A 14,702-nucleotide genomic window follows, 5' to 3' on the forward strand; every position below is an offset into this window, starting at 1 on the left:
GTACTCATCAAGAGAACCAGATTAATTTCTAACGTTACTGTAGTAGCTATTACTATTAGTTTTATTAGCCTATATGTTTTGAAAGTGCACTCTAAGACTGAGATCTGCGAACTGTGGAGGCCATTTGTGTGCAGTAACTTTGAGATGATTTACGCTTTATGACATGTTCTTCACTGGAAACAGATATAGTACAATCTGAGCATAAAGGGATAGGTGTAGTCAGCAATACTCAGGTAGGCTCAGTTGGTACTAAGGGTCCCAAAGTATGCCTGAAAAATATCTTCAACACCATGACATCACCATGCCTGAAGCTTTGATACAAGGCAGGATGGATCCAGGCTTTCATGTTGTTTACACCAAATTCTGACCCTATCATCCGAATGTCAAAGCACACATCGAGACTCATCAGACCAGGCAGGATTTTTCCAATCTTCTATTGTCCAGTTTTGATGAGCTCATGTGAAATGTAGCCTCCGCCTCCTGATCTTAGATGACAGGAGTGTCACCTGTTGTGGTCTTCTGCTGCTGTAGCCCAACTGCTTCAGTGTCCAATATCCTGTGTATTCACAGATGCTCTAGCTTGGTTGTAATGAATGGTTATTTGAGCTACTGTTGCCTACCTCTGACATCAACAAGGCATTTTACCCAAGAGAACTGCTGCTCACTGAATATTTTCTCTTTTCTCCTTTTTGGAACATTCTCTGCAAACCATCAAGATGACTATACGGGAAAATCCCAGTAGATCAGCAGCTTTTCAGAAACTAAGACCACCCCATGTGGCATCTATATGATGTTCAAACTCACTACAATGACCTTTTTTCCCTGTTGTAATGCTCAGTTTGAACTTTGAACTTCATGCCATTACAGTTAAGAATGGACATTTCAGAGCTAGATGATAATTGTGATATAATAGCTGGGGAAGAAAGATGCAGACAGAGGATAGAGAGAGGTGAGCAGTTCTTTGGGCTTGCATGGAAAATAGTTGATATGTGGCTTTGCAGAGCCAGCATGTCAAATATCTGTTTTGCTCTTTCTTTTTAATATATTCACTTCTCCTGTTATTTTTCATGTACCCATTTGAATTAATATTAGTTCCCCTACACGGTCTGACGGAGAAGCAATCTTACAGGTGGGGCCACAAATGAAGAACTGGCTAAGCAGAATATCTTACAACAACACTCGCAGCAGAAAGAACATGAAGATGCTCACTTTATCATGCTTCCAGCAGTATGGTTAGAAGATATATGCAGCAGACTGCATATGTTGTTCCAGGGATAAATGCACAGATTGTAACAAAATATGCCTTTAAGGAGATAATTATGCACCATATCATGAATCGCTTGCTACATTGCTTTACTGAAATGCAGCAGATGAATGCATATGTAGCTATGCATGCATGCATGACCACACTCTTCATTTCTCTTGTTTCTACTTTTTCATACTTTAGTCTTCTGTGTGCTGGAAATGGATACTATTGTTATTTATCTGGTTATCAGTAAGTTGCACATAATGAGCAAGCAGTAACTTGATTCTGTCCCCTATTTGTGACCCCATTAGAGAAGAGGAAGCATGGGGATAAAGCTATTTGTTACTTGTTTTGTTGGGATCGCTACTTTGCCCACAGGTATACAGGGAGCATGAGCACATCCTGACCCCTCACACATAACAATTTGTAACAAAATGGCAGATAATAGTCCTGTGTGTGTTGCGTATGTGTGCGTAAGAATGTGTGCTTTTGTGTTAGACTTTTTTGGATGAAATTGGTGCGAGATAGAGGGAGTATCAGATCGAATGGCAGCAGAGGAAAAAAAAACAACAGATAGTATGGAAATGAAAGAGAAGAGAAGTCTCATGGTCTTGAATGAATAGCACAGGCAGGTAGCTCTGAATGTGTTTCCTCTGTGGCGCAAAGGGAGGCATCCATCTTTATTTGGGAACAGCAGGAGCTGGAAAACCAGCAGAGTCGCCATGAGGGGACAGAGATAGAGGCAGGTAGAAAAAGAGAGGGAAGGAGTAAATATATAGAGAGGCTTAGAAAAGGACTTTTTCTTTTCTCTAGTTACTTTTGTTTGTGTTCCTTCCATTCAGCATTTCTCTTTAGTTTGCATGAATATTTTTCCTTTCTTTTCTATTTGCTTTTTTTCTCTTCTTTAACGCTCACTTTTTTTAACACCCCCTCAGGCCCTGTCTTGTTCTCGTTCTTCTTCTGCCTTCCATCCATCTCTCCCTCTCATCACCCAATTAGGCCTAATGGAAGAGTGGCCTAATGACGAGGACCCAGGGGAACAAATACATTTAGACTCGCCTCCAGCCACCAGCAGAGACACATATATGCTAGCAACACTACTACTTTCCATTTAATACCAGTTGATGAGACAAATTAGCCAGGGGAGGAAAACGGATGTGCATTCAAGAAAAATTCTTTCATCTGCGCTCCTCAGACAGAAAATCCACTTTCTGTTCCTAGAAAGATTAGAGACACATCACATTAGACTTCAACTCAATGAAGCACATTGTACCAATTGGCAGCCCATGCATGATGACCAAACAAATATCAAATATAGTAGTGTGTAAAAATCCTGAGCCACCTCTCATTTCTTTATATTTTCTTTTCAAGGATCCAGACTTTCTTGGCCTTTCACAAGAGTTCTCCAGGTATTCTGAAGGTCTTTCATTGTTTTTTTGGACAGTAGCTTCATTTTTCACTCATTGGCCTATGTCTGCACGGTGTACAGTGTGTCCTTGAAAAAAAAAAGATGTGGAAGACAAAAGAAAAAGTGGCAGCCCTAAAAGCTTGTGTACTTGAGAATTAGGGAAAATCAATCCAGCAAAGTCCTGACATGGACCCGACTGATGCCCTACAGCTGATTTGGATAAGCCCCACAAGAAATGGTCTCAGTGGAAGGATGGCTGTCAAGAAGCCATTCTTAAGGAAGAAAAACAGGAAGAAAAGGCTAATGTCTGGCAAATTGCAGAAGAACTGGATTGAACATAAATGGCAACAGGACTTCTGTTGTGATGGATCTGAATTTCAATATGTACAGAGGGTGAGTGTCTGCAGAATTCTGTAAAAGATGGTGGAGGCTCTTTTTAACTACCATACAGTGCCATCTGGAAAACATCTGATTGGCAATGGCTTCATTTTCATTTATTGTCTGTTGGCCTCCTCAGAGCCTGGACCTCAACGTTATTGAAGCAGTATGGGATCATGATCACTAAGAACAGAACAGCCAACATCCAAAGAAGAGCTTTAAATGTCCTTCAAGAAACCTGGAGAACTATTTGTGAATGCTACTTACAGAAATTACAAAAAAGCTTTCTGAAGAAAGTTCAAGGCTATGTTGAAGATTAAAGGTGGTCATACCAAATATTGACTTTCAAACTCATTAGAATTGTACAAACGGTGTTTTTGCCTTATACACTGCATTTTCATGTGTATTTTCAATACATCCCTGCATCTTTTTCTTTGTTCTCTGTAATAAATCTCTAAAAAATTGTGATAATAATGATTACAACTTATGGAAATGGGGACATTTATAAAGATTTTTAAAGAGAACATTTTGTTTTCAGCACCAACATTTGTGTTTGCATCTTTTTGTGTTTGTGTCATCAGTGAGCTACAGGTGCTTGTGTCTTTGTGTAAAGCTATCGTCATCATCTCTCTCAGCTTCTCTCCTGTCATACAGTCTGTTGGCAGTTTAGATGCACTGTTGTGACACATTAACCTACTGCAGAGTTGTTATTCACGAATCCCGCTATGCCACCGAAAAACACTAATGCACCCGCCATCAGAAAAGTAGAGACATACACACAGGCAATCACGCTCGTAGTAACACCAACACACAGGCAAACCACTCTCAGGTGTCAGTGCGGGATCACTGTGATCTCATCAGTGGGTCTCACCTCTCCCTCTTGTTAGTCCAATCAGCTGTCATTATGTTCCGCTAATCACAGTCTCAATGTGTCATCACAGCAAGACAGGCCAATCCATGGGGAATGAGGTCATCATCATTCGACAGGAGACGCGCTTGTATTTCTGCAATTAGCTTTTGTCTAATCATGAATAAGACCTCGCGTAGCCTGATTACGCTGCTGTGTCACTGATATGCAACCTTTCAAGCGCTTGATCTTTCAGGAAATAGTTCGTCTCCTACAGTGGTCCAAGATTTATTTGCCTTACAAACTGACTCCTATGGAGAGGTTGTTAACTTCCAATCCAACTGGTATCTGCTACTGTTTGATATGTGTGTCCAGTGCATGTACATGGATGTACAGAAGCAGAATCTCTACTGATGCTGTGGTTATCTGACTTAAATGTCCAAATGTGTAAGAAAACAATGCATCAATGTGTGGAAATTATATATATATTTATTATTGAATTACTTCCAAAGATTTGTAAAGGTATAAATATATCTGCAATGAAGTGTTTATTATACGATATATTTGTGAAACACAGACATTTAAAAACAAATACATGACAGACTCCGGTTACAAACCATGTAAAACCATGAAAAACTGCAAAAGGATCACAAAGAAAGACATGTAACATGTAATATTTTCTTTAGGACATCATTTAAGACATAGTGCCTAGAATTAAGTTCATTAGTTGCATTTACAAGTCAAAATTTAAAGTCATGTGTGAAAGGAAGTGTACCATCTTTCACTAGCTGGACCCACATCCTCGTTTTATGTTTGGCAACGTTTAAGTAGGTAAAGGTGAATGGCTTGGATGTGAATTGAGCAGCGGTTTGGGGAAGGGGAGTGGCAGCGGCTCCCGGGCCTGACAGATCCACATGTACTAAATAGAAGTGAAGGAGTTAAAGAATTGAAATGGGGAGGCAGGGTGAGGCACATAAATGAGAATGAAAAGCTTGTAGAACTGGGGGAACATATATAGATAAGAACCGGAAGGAGCGTGTTTGGAGTCGTGGTGCTGCTCCTGTAATTCTGATGTGTAATCTCCAATTAAATTATGATGTTTTGCATATAATAGCATAATAAAAATATTACTAGATCTTAACATTAGAAAAAATAAAACTTCAGATGGATGACAGTGCATGCATATTGCAACATATCATTATTTAGTTAAAAAAAAAAAACATGCAGTAATTCCAAAATGCAGAAGCAGTGTGTGGAAAAACACTTACCATTAAAAGGGTAATTAAGCCAAATGCATTTGATTAACTGATCATTAGTGTGAGCAGCTCAATGAAAGTAGAAGTTTTGGCAGTTTGGTTTGGAGGATTTAGGTGTGTGAAAGCAAAGGAGGAAAGATCTGCAACGATCTTAGAGAAAAATGGTCAAATGGTCTGGCCTCAAGGTCATGCAATGCTCAGGGAATTTGCTAAAATCGTACATCTCAGGCTCTGCAGGTCACAGTTGGCATGTTAAATGTTAAAGTTCACAACAGTATAATTAGAAAAAGCCTGAACCAGTATGGCTTGCTTGGAAGGGCTGGTAGAAGAAAGCTTCTTCTCTCTAAAAAGAAATGCAGCACAGCTTAGGTTTGCAAGGCTGCATCTGTGCCGGTAACCTCAATCAGCGGAAGCAACGTTGTAAAGAACTCACACAGAAAAACTAAAATTACTTTCATGAGCTATTTAAAGATGGGATGTGCAGTTTTCACACGCTCCTTCTGGACTTTGGTTTACTTTTTGGTAACTAAAAAATGACCTGCTCTAGTATGTTATGCACAGTTATTTATCTGAGTTCAGATTTTAATAATTTTAGAACATTATTTTTATGTTGTGATATGTAAACCCTTAGAATTGACAAAGGGTATCTTTTCTTTTTCATTTCAGATGATTATCAATGCAAAGTACCATCCATACAAAGAATAGAATGCCTTTTTAACAAGTGCTGCAAGACTGTGATAATCTGTTACTGGTTAATTCTTCTCCTGCTTTACATAGGTATGCGTATCCTGGTGAACCTGCTGCTAGACACTCTACCCATGCTGGGAAATGTGCTTTTGCTGTGCTTCTTCGTCTTCTTCATCTTCGGGATCATCGGGGTGCAGCTGTGGGCGGGGCTCCTGAGAAACCGTTGCTACCCTGAGGAAAACTTCACTGTGTGAGTTAAATTGTGCATCTGCATGTGTTTACGGTTGTGTGTGTATAGTGTGAAGAAACTGGACTGTGCTTATTGACAGATATGACAGTGATTTGGCCCAGCATCAAACCGCATTGCTTTCTACTTTCAAGTGATGCTTGTGAAAAATCCATTTCACGCATACTAGCAAAATAATCCCAATTTCATGGATTTCATACAAGATAAATGAAATTTTTAATTTACTATATACATTATCATAAATCGGGCAGCACGGTGGCACGGTGGTTAGCACTGTTGCCGCACAGCAAGAAGGTCCTGAGTTCAATTCCACCATCAGGCTGGGGTCTTTCTGTGTGGAGTTTGCATGTTCTCCCCGTGTCTGCGTGGGTTCCCTCCGGGTACTCCGGCTTCCTCCCACCGTCCAAAGACATGCAGCTTGTGGGGATAGGTTAATTGGATAATCCAAATTGCCACTAGGTGTGAATGTGTTAGTGAGTGTGAATGGTTGTCTGTCCCTGTGTGTTAGCCCTGCGACAGACTGGCGACCTGTCCAGGGTGTACCCCGCCTTTTGCCCTATGACAGCTGGGATAGGCTCCAGCGCCCCCCGCGACCCTGAAAAGGATAAGCGGAAGCAAATGGATGGATGGATGGATTATCATAAATCTTTCCTACAGTCATTTTGCTTTCAAGTTAGGAAACAACTGTAACAGTAGTTGTCCCACTTTGCCGCTGAGAAGGTGATTAGGTCCCAGCTGCATGCCTCAATATTCATGACCCTGTATGACAGCATTTCCCACTGTGTCTATGGCTGTGTGAGTGACATTTACCAGTGATCAGCAGTGTTTGATTTCATTTTCTTGGTTTCCTCTTTTATGCTGGCATCAGCGTATTAGGTACACACTTCTGATGTGTGTGTTCTAAGGTATACAATATATAACCCTTTATGGCCGGTCGGAGCGGGCACACTCCGTTTTGCATAATTATTTTTAAAGCCCAGTAGAATTGCAACCACATGAACTAGCACAATAATTTTTTTGCATATGAAACCGGAGGAGTTGTACTTCCGTCTTATCCATTCAGCTTGTCCTAGGTCATGGTTTCCTTCCACATATGGCTTTGCAAAAATTGCGAAAAAAGCATTTGCAGCAACAAAAACATAATATTCCAAAAAAGACGCTTTGCCGATCTTTCCTACATTGGAATAAACGTCAGCACGATCTATCTGATGTCCACCAGTACCTGCCCGAAACCGGAAGTGACGTCACTTTCACGGAAAATGTAGTTTTTTCCTATAGGGCTGTACTGCCTCTGCTATGGTTGGGCAGTCAGCTAAACTCCTTCCCCACATCAAGACTCTGATGACACGATTCCCGGTTCACAGGTTTATTGACACAGGGAAAGGTGAAACTGTAACAAACAGTACAAGGCATAATCACTGTACTTATTCACCATGTACATATATAGCAATGAAAATATATTAACCCAGTTTTTTAATATGTCAACATGCAATGTTCATATGAATTACTTCCCTTTTTAAGTCAAATACAAACATCAAATTATGATTTTAACAAGTCTTGCTATAATGAATGCCTCCAATTTGTTTGTCGTTCCCCTTTAACTAGCTCCATAAGCGATTGCTAGCGTAAACTGCATAAGATTGGTTTTATCATTAAACTTACAGAAAAATGAACTTACTTGAAATAAAGTGGTCTATACATGCACATAAAATATAAAACAAGTCTATACATACCCACATACCAAAGGCATTGGATGTATGTGGATGCCACTGGATTTATCTGGCTAAGGCCACCATGCAGCACATGCCTTCTCCTTAATTCACAGACTTACTTCCTGTTTACCGACGACATCATGTCCTATTACAGACTACAGGTTTTAAGGTGGCACCAGAGAGTTACAATTGCATATTTAAACATTTACCAAACCCAAGAAAACAGTCTACCTTAAAAACGTTTGATATCAGAACAAGGGCATTTACAAAGATATGCTGGTTTTTTTTAAATTAATGTTTGAGTTTATGCCTTTCTGTATAGTTTCTGGGATGCTTAGAACTCAAATTACACTTTTGGAAATAGTTTATTTTGATGCACATGCTGTTTTTTTGCAAATTTGCATTTCCTGCAGTACATAAAAATTGGTGTATCTTAACAATAAAACTATGAAGACACTCAAAATAAATTTCCTGTGGTTGGAAACTATTTTGTGCAACTTTTTTGCATTTACAGTTTTGAGGGATAAGCCTCTAAAATTTCTCTAACTAGAAATGTTTCAATTTTTTATAGTTTATTGCACTTTTTTGCAATTTATGTAGTTACTATGGACTTAATGCATACATATTATTATAATTTGGGATATAATGGTTGTATTGATGTATAGCAACTTAAAATATCTCAAAAATGGTACTACAGCATCTAAAAATATAAATATAAGCTCTGGCGGACTTGGTTCAATGGTAGGTCTTAAAGGGATAAGTCATGTATACCAGATGGAGTCTCTTTGTATTGTCTCTTGTTATGATGGCACAGTATTTACCAGTGGCATGTCTCACTTGATTAACTGATCATCAACAACTGTGAACTCTATAAAAACAGAAGTTTGATAAGACAAGATTAAAGTGGAGATGTTTGGCCATAACATATACACACAGCACCATGTTTGATTAAATGATATCAATACAGACACCTCATGACATTAAGCAAGTAAAGTATTCTAGGGTCAAATATGAGGCCATCTGTCTGACAGCTAAAGCTAAATGACAGTGATCCTGAGCATAGCAGCAACCCTCTGACAGAATGGCTGAAAGAGAAAAGAATCAAGTTGTTGCACTGGACCAGTCAAACTTCAATGAATCAAAACATCGTAAAGAAAAATGGGCCTGAAAATATTCCACAACAATGTGACAGAGTGATAAAATCATAAAGAGAAAAATTACTTGGCGCTATTGCTACTCAAGGTTGTTCTACAAGCTTTAATAATGGGTTGTACATCATTTTTCACACTTGGCTTAAGTTTTGTTAAATAAGTATGTTAATGTTCATCTCATGTCGCATTTGCCTAAATTTAAGATCTGGTAAGAACTAGATCATTTTTCATTATTTCCTGATATGTAATACTTTGGAATTGGCAAAGGGTGTATTTTCTTTTACCATGGCTGTACTTGCCAGTACACACTTGACTCCCACACATTTGCTGATTATGCAACAGCAGATTTTTAGCAGTCAAAGTGTTGCTTATTTTTAAACCAAACTATTATTTTGCATATTTTTTTAGAGTGGTGTATTAACATATTATTCAGGTTGATCAGAGTGCTTGAGTGTTTAATTAGAAAGGTCTTAGTGTGTTAGCGCTTAAGGACTATTATGCTAAATAAAGGTCTGATATTAATTCTTTGAGAGGTTATAATGAAGTGGGCAGTCAAGTGCAGCATTCAGTTTACTGTTTTGCTCCTTTTCTCTTTTGATTTCAACATTTCTTTGTGATTTGTTTTGCTTTATTCATACAATCTTGGCACGTGTTTGAATTTCAGCCCGTATCAGCCAGCTTACCTTCTTGATTAAATTCCATTATCTTCTGCTGTTTTTAATAACAACGATGTCATTGCCCCCAAGATTCCAAACTACAGTAGATATATTGTGCCATATGGCCACAGAGAGACAAGACAATTTTTTGCACATGCATGTTGTATAAACCTCCTCACCTGATTAGGCTTTGTCTGCCACATGTTTATGACCACAGTATCTCACAGTTGCACTTAAATGGTAAATGGCCTGTATTTATATAGCGCTTTAGTAGTCCCTAAGGACCCCAAAGCGCCTTACATATCCAGTCATCCACCCATTCACACACTGGTGATGGCAAGCTACATTGTAGCCACAGCCACCCTGGGGCGCACTGATAGAGGCGAGGCTGCCGGACACTGGCGCCACCGGGCCCTCTGACCACCACCAGTAGGCAACGGGTGAAGTGTCTTGCCCAAGGACACAACGACCGAGACTGTCCAAGCCGGGGCTCGAACCGGCAACCTTCTGATTACAAGGCGAACTCCCAACTCTTGAGCCACAATCGCCCCTTAATTCAGTTTCTGTAAACTGCCACTCTTTCCTGCTACTCTTTAGCCTTCCCGCCACCTTGTGCTCCATTGGCAGGTGTGTTCTCAGTGTGATGCTTGGTTTTCATGTGCCACGCTGTGCAAAGTCACCAGCAGGGGGTAACACACTTCATTCATGCCTCACTACTCTGACAGTGCTCTGTGTCTTTTTCTTCCTTTTCTTGCTTTCAAGTATTTATCCAGTTAGCAACACACCTATTTGAATTACTTTGACAAACTCTTTCCATTCTGTCCTCTATGTCCTCTGTTGTAAGTCCCTTTCCCCCAGTTGTGGAGTATTAACTCTACTGGTACTGTAAGCCACTGTGTCAGCGCATAAGTTAAAACTTTGTTGTGCCACCCAATCAATGCATGGTTTGTAAGCGACTCTCAGTGGGAAGGCCACTGTTTCTATTGATCACGCGTGTGCCGTGTGCACGTGTGTGTGGTTTGTGGTGGGGTTAAAAGGAGATATTCGGCCGCCATATATGTCAGTAGTATCTGTCTTGCTATTGACTGCAGGATAGAGGGCAAGGACAAGAGAATTAAAGAGGAGAGAGCAGGATGAGAGAAATGAGAGAGGATTGGGAAATAGGGGATTGTTAAAGGGAGAAGAAAGGATTATAGGAACGGCAGAGGGAAAATACAAAAAATTGAGAAAGAAACCATAAAAACAAGAAATAAACAGCATAAAGAGCTTGTGAAGATGGAAAAGAAATCAGGAAAAATACAGCATGATTTTGAAAAGAAGGAATTTTCCATATTTCCTTATTATTAACCAATGTTTTCCACATTGTTTAACCACCCGGTGAATTTATAGAAATGCCAGTAGTATTCCTTTTAAAATAAAGCAGATAAATTACTGGCAGAAAAATGACAATGAAAGGTCGTATGGCAAGGTTTCACTCAGTGCATATAGCATGCTCTGGTTGCATGTGAGAAAACAACTGTGACTGCATTGCATGCAGTTGGTGTTTAGCTAACCTTTTCCTGTTAGAAGAGTAAAATGCGAGAAGCAAAAAGGGAAACTGAAGTGACGCATATAGACGGAGCAGCGAGTAAATGGTATAGGTCGGGAGGCAGTGAATGTGTTTGTTCAGTAATTGATCTGCTGATGGAAAGGGACTATTTTTATCCTTCTCAGACCCAGACCTTTGCATGAGCGTCCACACCCTGCCCTCAATTACTCCACAGCCAAGTCAAAACACATGCAACTGCAAAACCTGAGTGTGTTAATGCTTTTTCAACCTACCTATATTTTAAACTGGATGATTATCCGCTCTCTTTCAGGTGCATTCCCTGGTTTTCTGCTTTTAGTCATTTGATTGAAATTAACAAGTTATTTTTCCTCTTTTTTGGCACTTGTTTTTAAAATAACCACATTCATGCAAAACTGAATTGACGGCCAAGATTTTATTTAAATTAAGCCACTTGGGAAGATTTGGCATGCTTTTTCATAACAAGTATGATAAACACGTTAGGAAATGATCAGGTGCTTCAGATGGTGACAATCGAAGAGTCACAATTTTGAAATAATACCATTAAGTCTGACAGAAACCAAAGATAACACTCTCCTACTCATTAGAGTCGCTTTCCAGGGGGTAATGGCGCATGTAGTTTACATGTGTAATAATTGTACATGCATGAGCAGATACTTGCCACGCAGTCTAATTGTCTTCTTTGTTGCCTCTGTCTCGGACTACTAATTATACAGCTGGTTCTATCAGGACATCCAAAAGCAATCTTAATCAATACAAAATGAAAGAGCAGCGATCCTGCTCTCTAGATAAAAACAGAGATAGGATTACATAAGCTGCAATGCCTGTCAACGTGATGACATTTCAGCCAACAAGTACTAAGTAATCATTACTACATTGTTGCCAAAACCCTTTTTTAACTCCTACATATGCAAAGTTTGATGGCTGCATAGTTGTGATTCTGTCATGTTGGCAAACAGACAGACAAGCAGATATAAACACCCACCAAAGTACTGCTTTTTTTAGGCAGCTCCTGCTTCAATAGGTGCCTTCAGTACCACATTTTGCCATGATGACACACACACACAAGGTGACAACAATACAAGCTACTATTCATACAACAAACAGTAAGTGGACACATTCGTTTCAGAGCTCCCCTTCCGTGACTTCTTTGCACTCATTAAAATCCTATTTCTAAAAACATCTGAGCATCTGAGAAAGTGATGCCTGATTATCTCCACCTATCACAGCCCTGGTCAAATGAGGTCCCTGTTTTTAGCAAGGTAGTCAGGGCAACAGTGCAGAGCTGTCTCTGCTTCAAATAGCAAACCTCACTTGTTATTTTTGCTTTGTCAAGACCAGACCAATTATTTATCCAGAGAGCCGTGGAATAAGGTTAATGCTACCCTGCTAAGATATTTGGATCTTATTTCAGTATAAAATAAAGGAAAACTCAGGTTTCTTTTTTTTTAATGATATTTGTACAACTTTCTGTAATATCTGCAAACAAACTGAGTTTTGTGCTGTCACCATAAAAGTGTAGTGGCAGGAGAATATTACTGAAATTATGTTATTTCTGTTTTTTATGAAAACAAAATGAATATTGACAAATTAAAAAGGGTTGTTTTGGCATGTTTTGTTTTAAATAACCCTTTTTTCAAAGCTCCCATGTTCAGGTTCAGTAAATTAGTCACTGAATCAACTGTCTTAACTTCAAACATGGAGTTTCATTATTATATAACAGTCAAGCCAGGTTAATTTTGAACAAGTTCCAGAAACTCCTTCATAAAAACTGTCTATACCAAATTTTGAACTGCAGGTCTGCATTGGAAGCACATATGGTGCATAATCAATGAATGCTTAATACTTAATGCTTCAGAAAGCAGGAATAAAACTCTACTATTCACACAATGGTAATATCCTGTTTCACCCATGATATGAAGCCTAGATTTAATGAAAATATCAAAAAAGGAAAACATTTTTTTATTTGTTTTAAATAACCATGTATAACCATTAAAGACATAAAATATTGTTTGCATGTAAAAGTGTCCTTGGCCAAGATTAGAGTGTGAGCTTATGAATGAATGTTAGTTCGCATTACGTGCAGAACCTGTGATCTCTCATATAGTCGCCTCGATGTGGCTCATTCACATAAAAGGCAGCTGACCACTAAGTTAAGTGAATGGCCTTGAAATTTATATACCACTGACTGCTGCGCTGCAGATGTACTGTGACATCTTTGCACCTGTTCATGGTCTTTTTCCTTACTATATTTATGTGTACATTTCTCTCTTGTTGTTCATTTCTGTTGGTTGTGAGAATATATGTCTCAGCGCGCCACGGTCGCTGCACATGTGAGTGCTCCCCAGATGGGGATGGCTCTACTTGTGTTGCTATTTGCTACGCAGCAGCAAACGATGCAGTTTAAACTGTAGGATATAATGGGTTTCAGAGAGCAGCGGTGCCATTGTCATATAGTATGTGAAAGGAGATTTGCTGTTTCGCTGTTTCAAGATACCATCAGGATCGTTCAGAGACCACCAGGCGCCTGTCTCTGTGGGAACCTGAGTGAATGTGGCGATAACACAGACACTTCTCGTGACAGTGTCAATTTCCCCCTTGCACTGTGTCACCACTGTCCCATCAATTATACACATCATCATGGCTTGTACAGTTTTAAGATTTCCTAAAACCACCTGGAACAACCTTACTGTTCAGAAATGTTGAGCACCTGTACAAAAGTATTTTAAGTTCAGGCTAACAGAATTTTTACTGCTGTCACATGCCAAAATATGTCAAATTAGATCCAAACAGTATGTAAGGTTTAAGTAAATTCATACTTTTGTAACTACACTGTGCTCAAAATAAATAAAGACAAATGTAGGATGGATATAACATGATATGCTGTGTCAATAAAAAAGAATAAAAATGTGGAACCAAAATTAAATAGCTTCAAAATGAGTGTACTGGTGTCATTTCAAGTAAGTAAAGATGCAAAATAGCACCTGAAGGTGGCAAATATTATGATCACAGTCTCCAAAACTGATAAATGGCACTTCGCCTGTTTAATTATCTCATGATGTGATTTGTACCTTCTGATTGGTAGTGCTGTGATTGGTAGACATACTGTAGTGAAAAGGCAAGTGGCAAAAACAATGTCTTGGAAAAGGTGCTTTGTCTAATTTTGCAGGGCATGAAGCAAAATGCACTGAGATCTTTTTATATATATATCGTCCTCTCATTTCTGATGTTTACAGGCTTTTGAATCACAAGTCTTCAAATATATAAAATGTTTAGTCCTCAAAATGTTTGTGTTGATAGTTCAGCAGAGAATTGTTAAAGTGCATCCTCCATGATTTCTCAAACAACAGCAGAACTGAATTGAAGATTATCACTGTTTCCTGTTATGGAGAAAAACTGCTTTGTCATTTTATTTTTGTAAAATAAAGCAAGGATGCTCGCCTTATATAAACTATTATATCATTTTAAAACTATTTGTGTATCATGCTTTGTCTTGAGTTTGTTGGGTGAAAAATATATGCTAATACTGTGAATCATCTTTTGTATC

The 14,702-nt window shown here is 39.0% G+C and overlaps 1 protein-coding gene across 4 annotated transcripts in view; it reads left to right on the forward strand.

Moving 5' to 3' along the window:
• Nucleotides 1-14,702, forward strand: part of LOC146711209 (voltage-dependent T-type calcium channel subunit alpha-1I-like) — a 105,278-nt gene that overhangs the window by 25,051 nt on the left and 65,525 nt on the right. For all 4 annotated transcript variants that reach the window (XM_085453955.1, XM_085453956.1, XM_085453957.1 and 1 more), the window contains exon 4: nucleotides 5,913-6,072. In XM_085453955.1, the coding sequence (XP_085310081.1) occupies nucleotides 5,913-6,072 (160 nt within the window). The remainder of the gene's footprint in view (nucleotides 1-5,912; nucleotides 6,073-14,702) is intronic.

This window comes from Copadichromis virginalis, linkage group LG4, assembly GCF_057382275.1.
Source record: "Copadichromis virginalis isolate Kocher_CV1m ecotype Utaka linkage group LG4, C_Virginalis_male_GT1.1, whole genome shotgun sequence".
NCBI lineage: Eukaryota > Metazoa > Chordata > Actinopteri > Cichliformes > Cichlidae > Copadichromis > Copadichromis virginalis.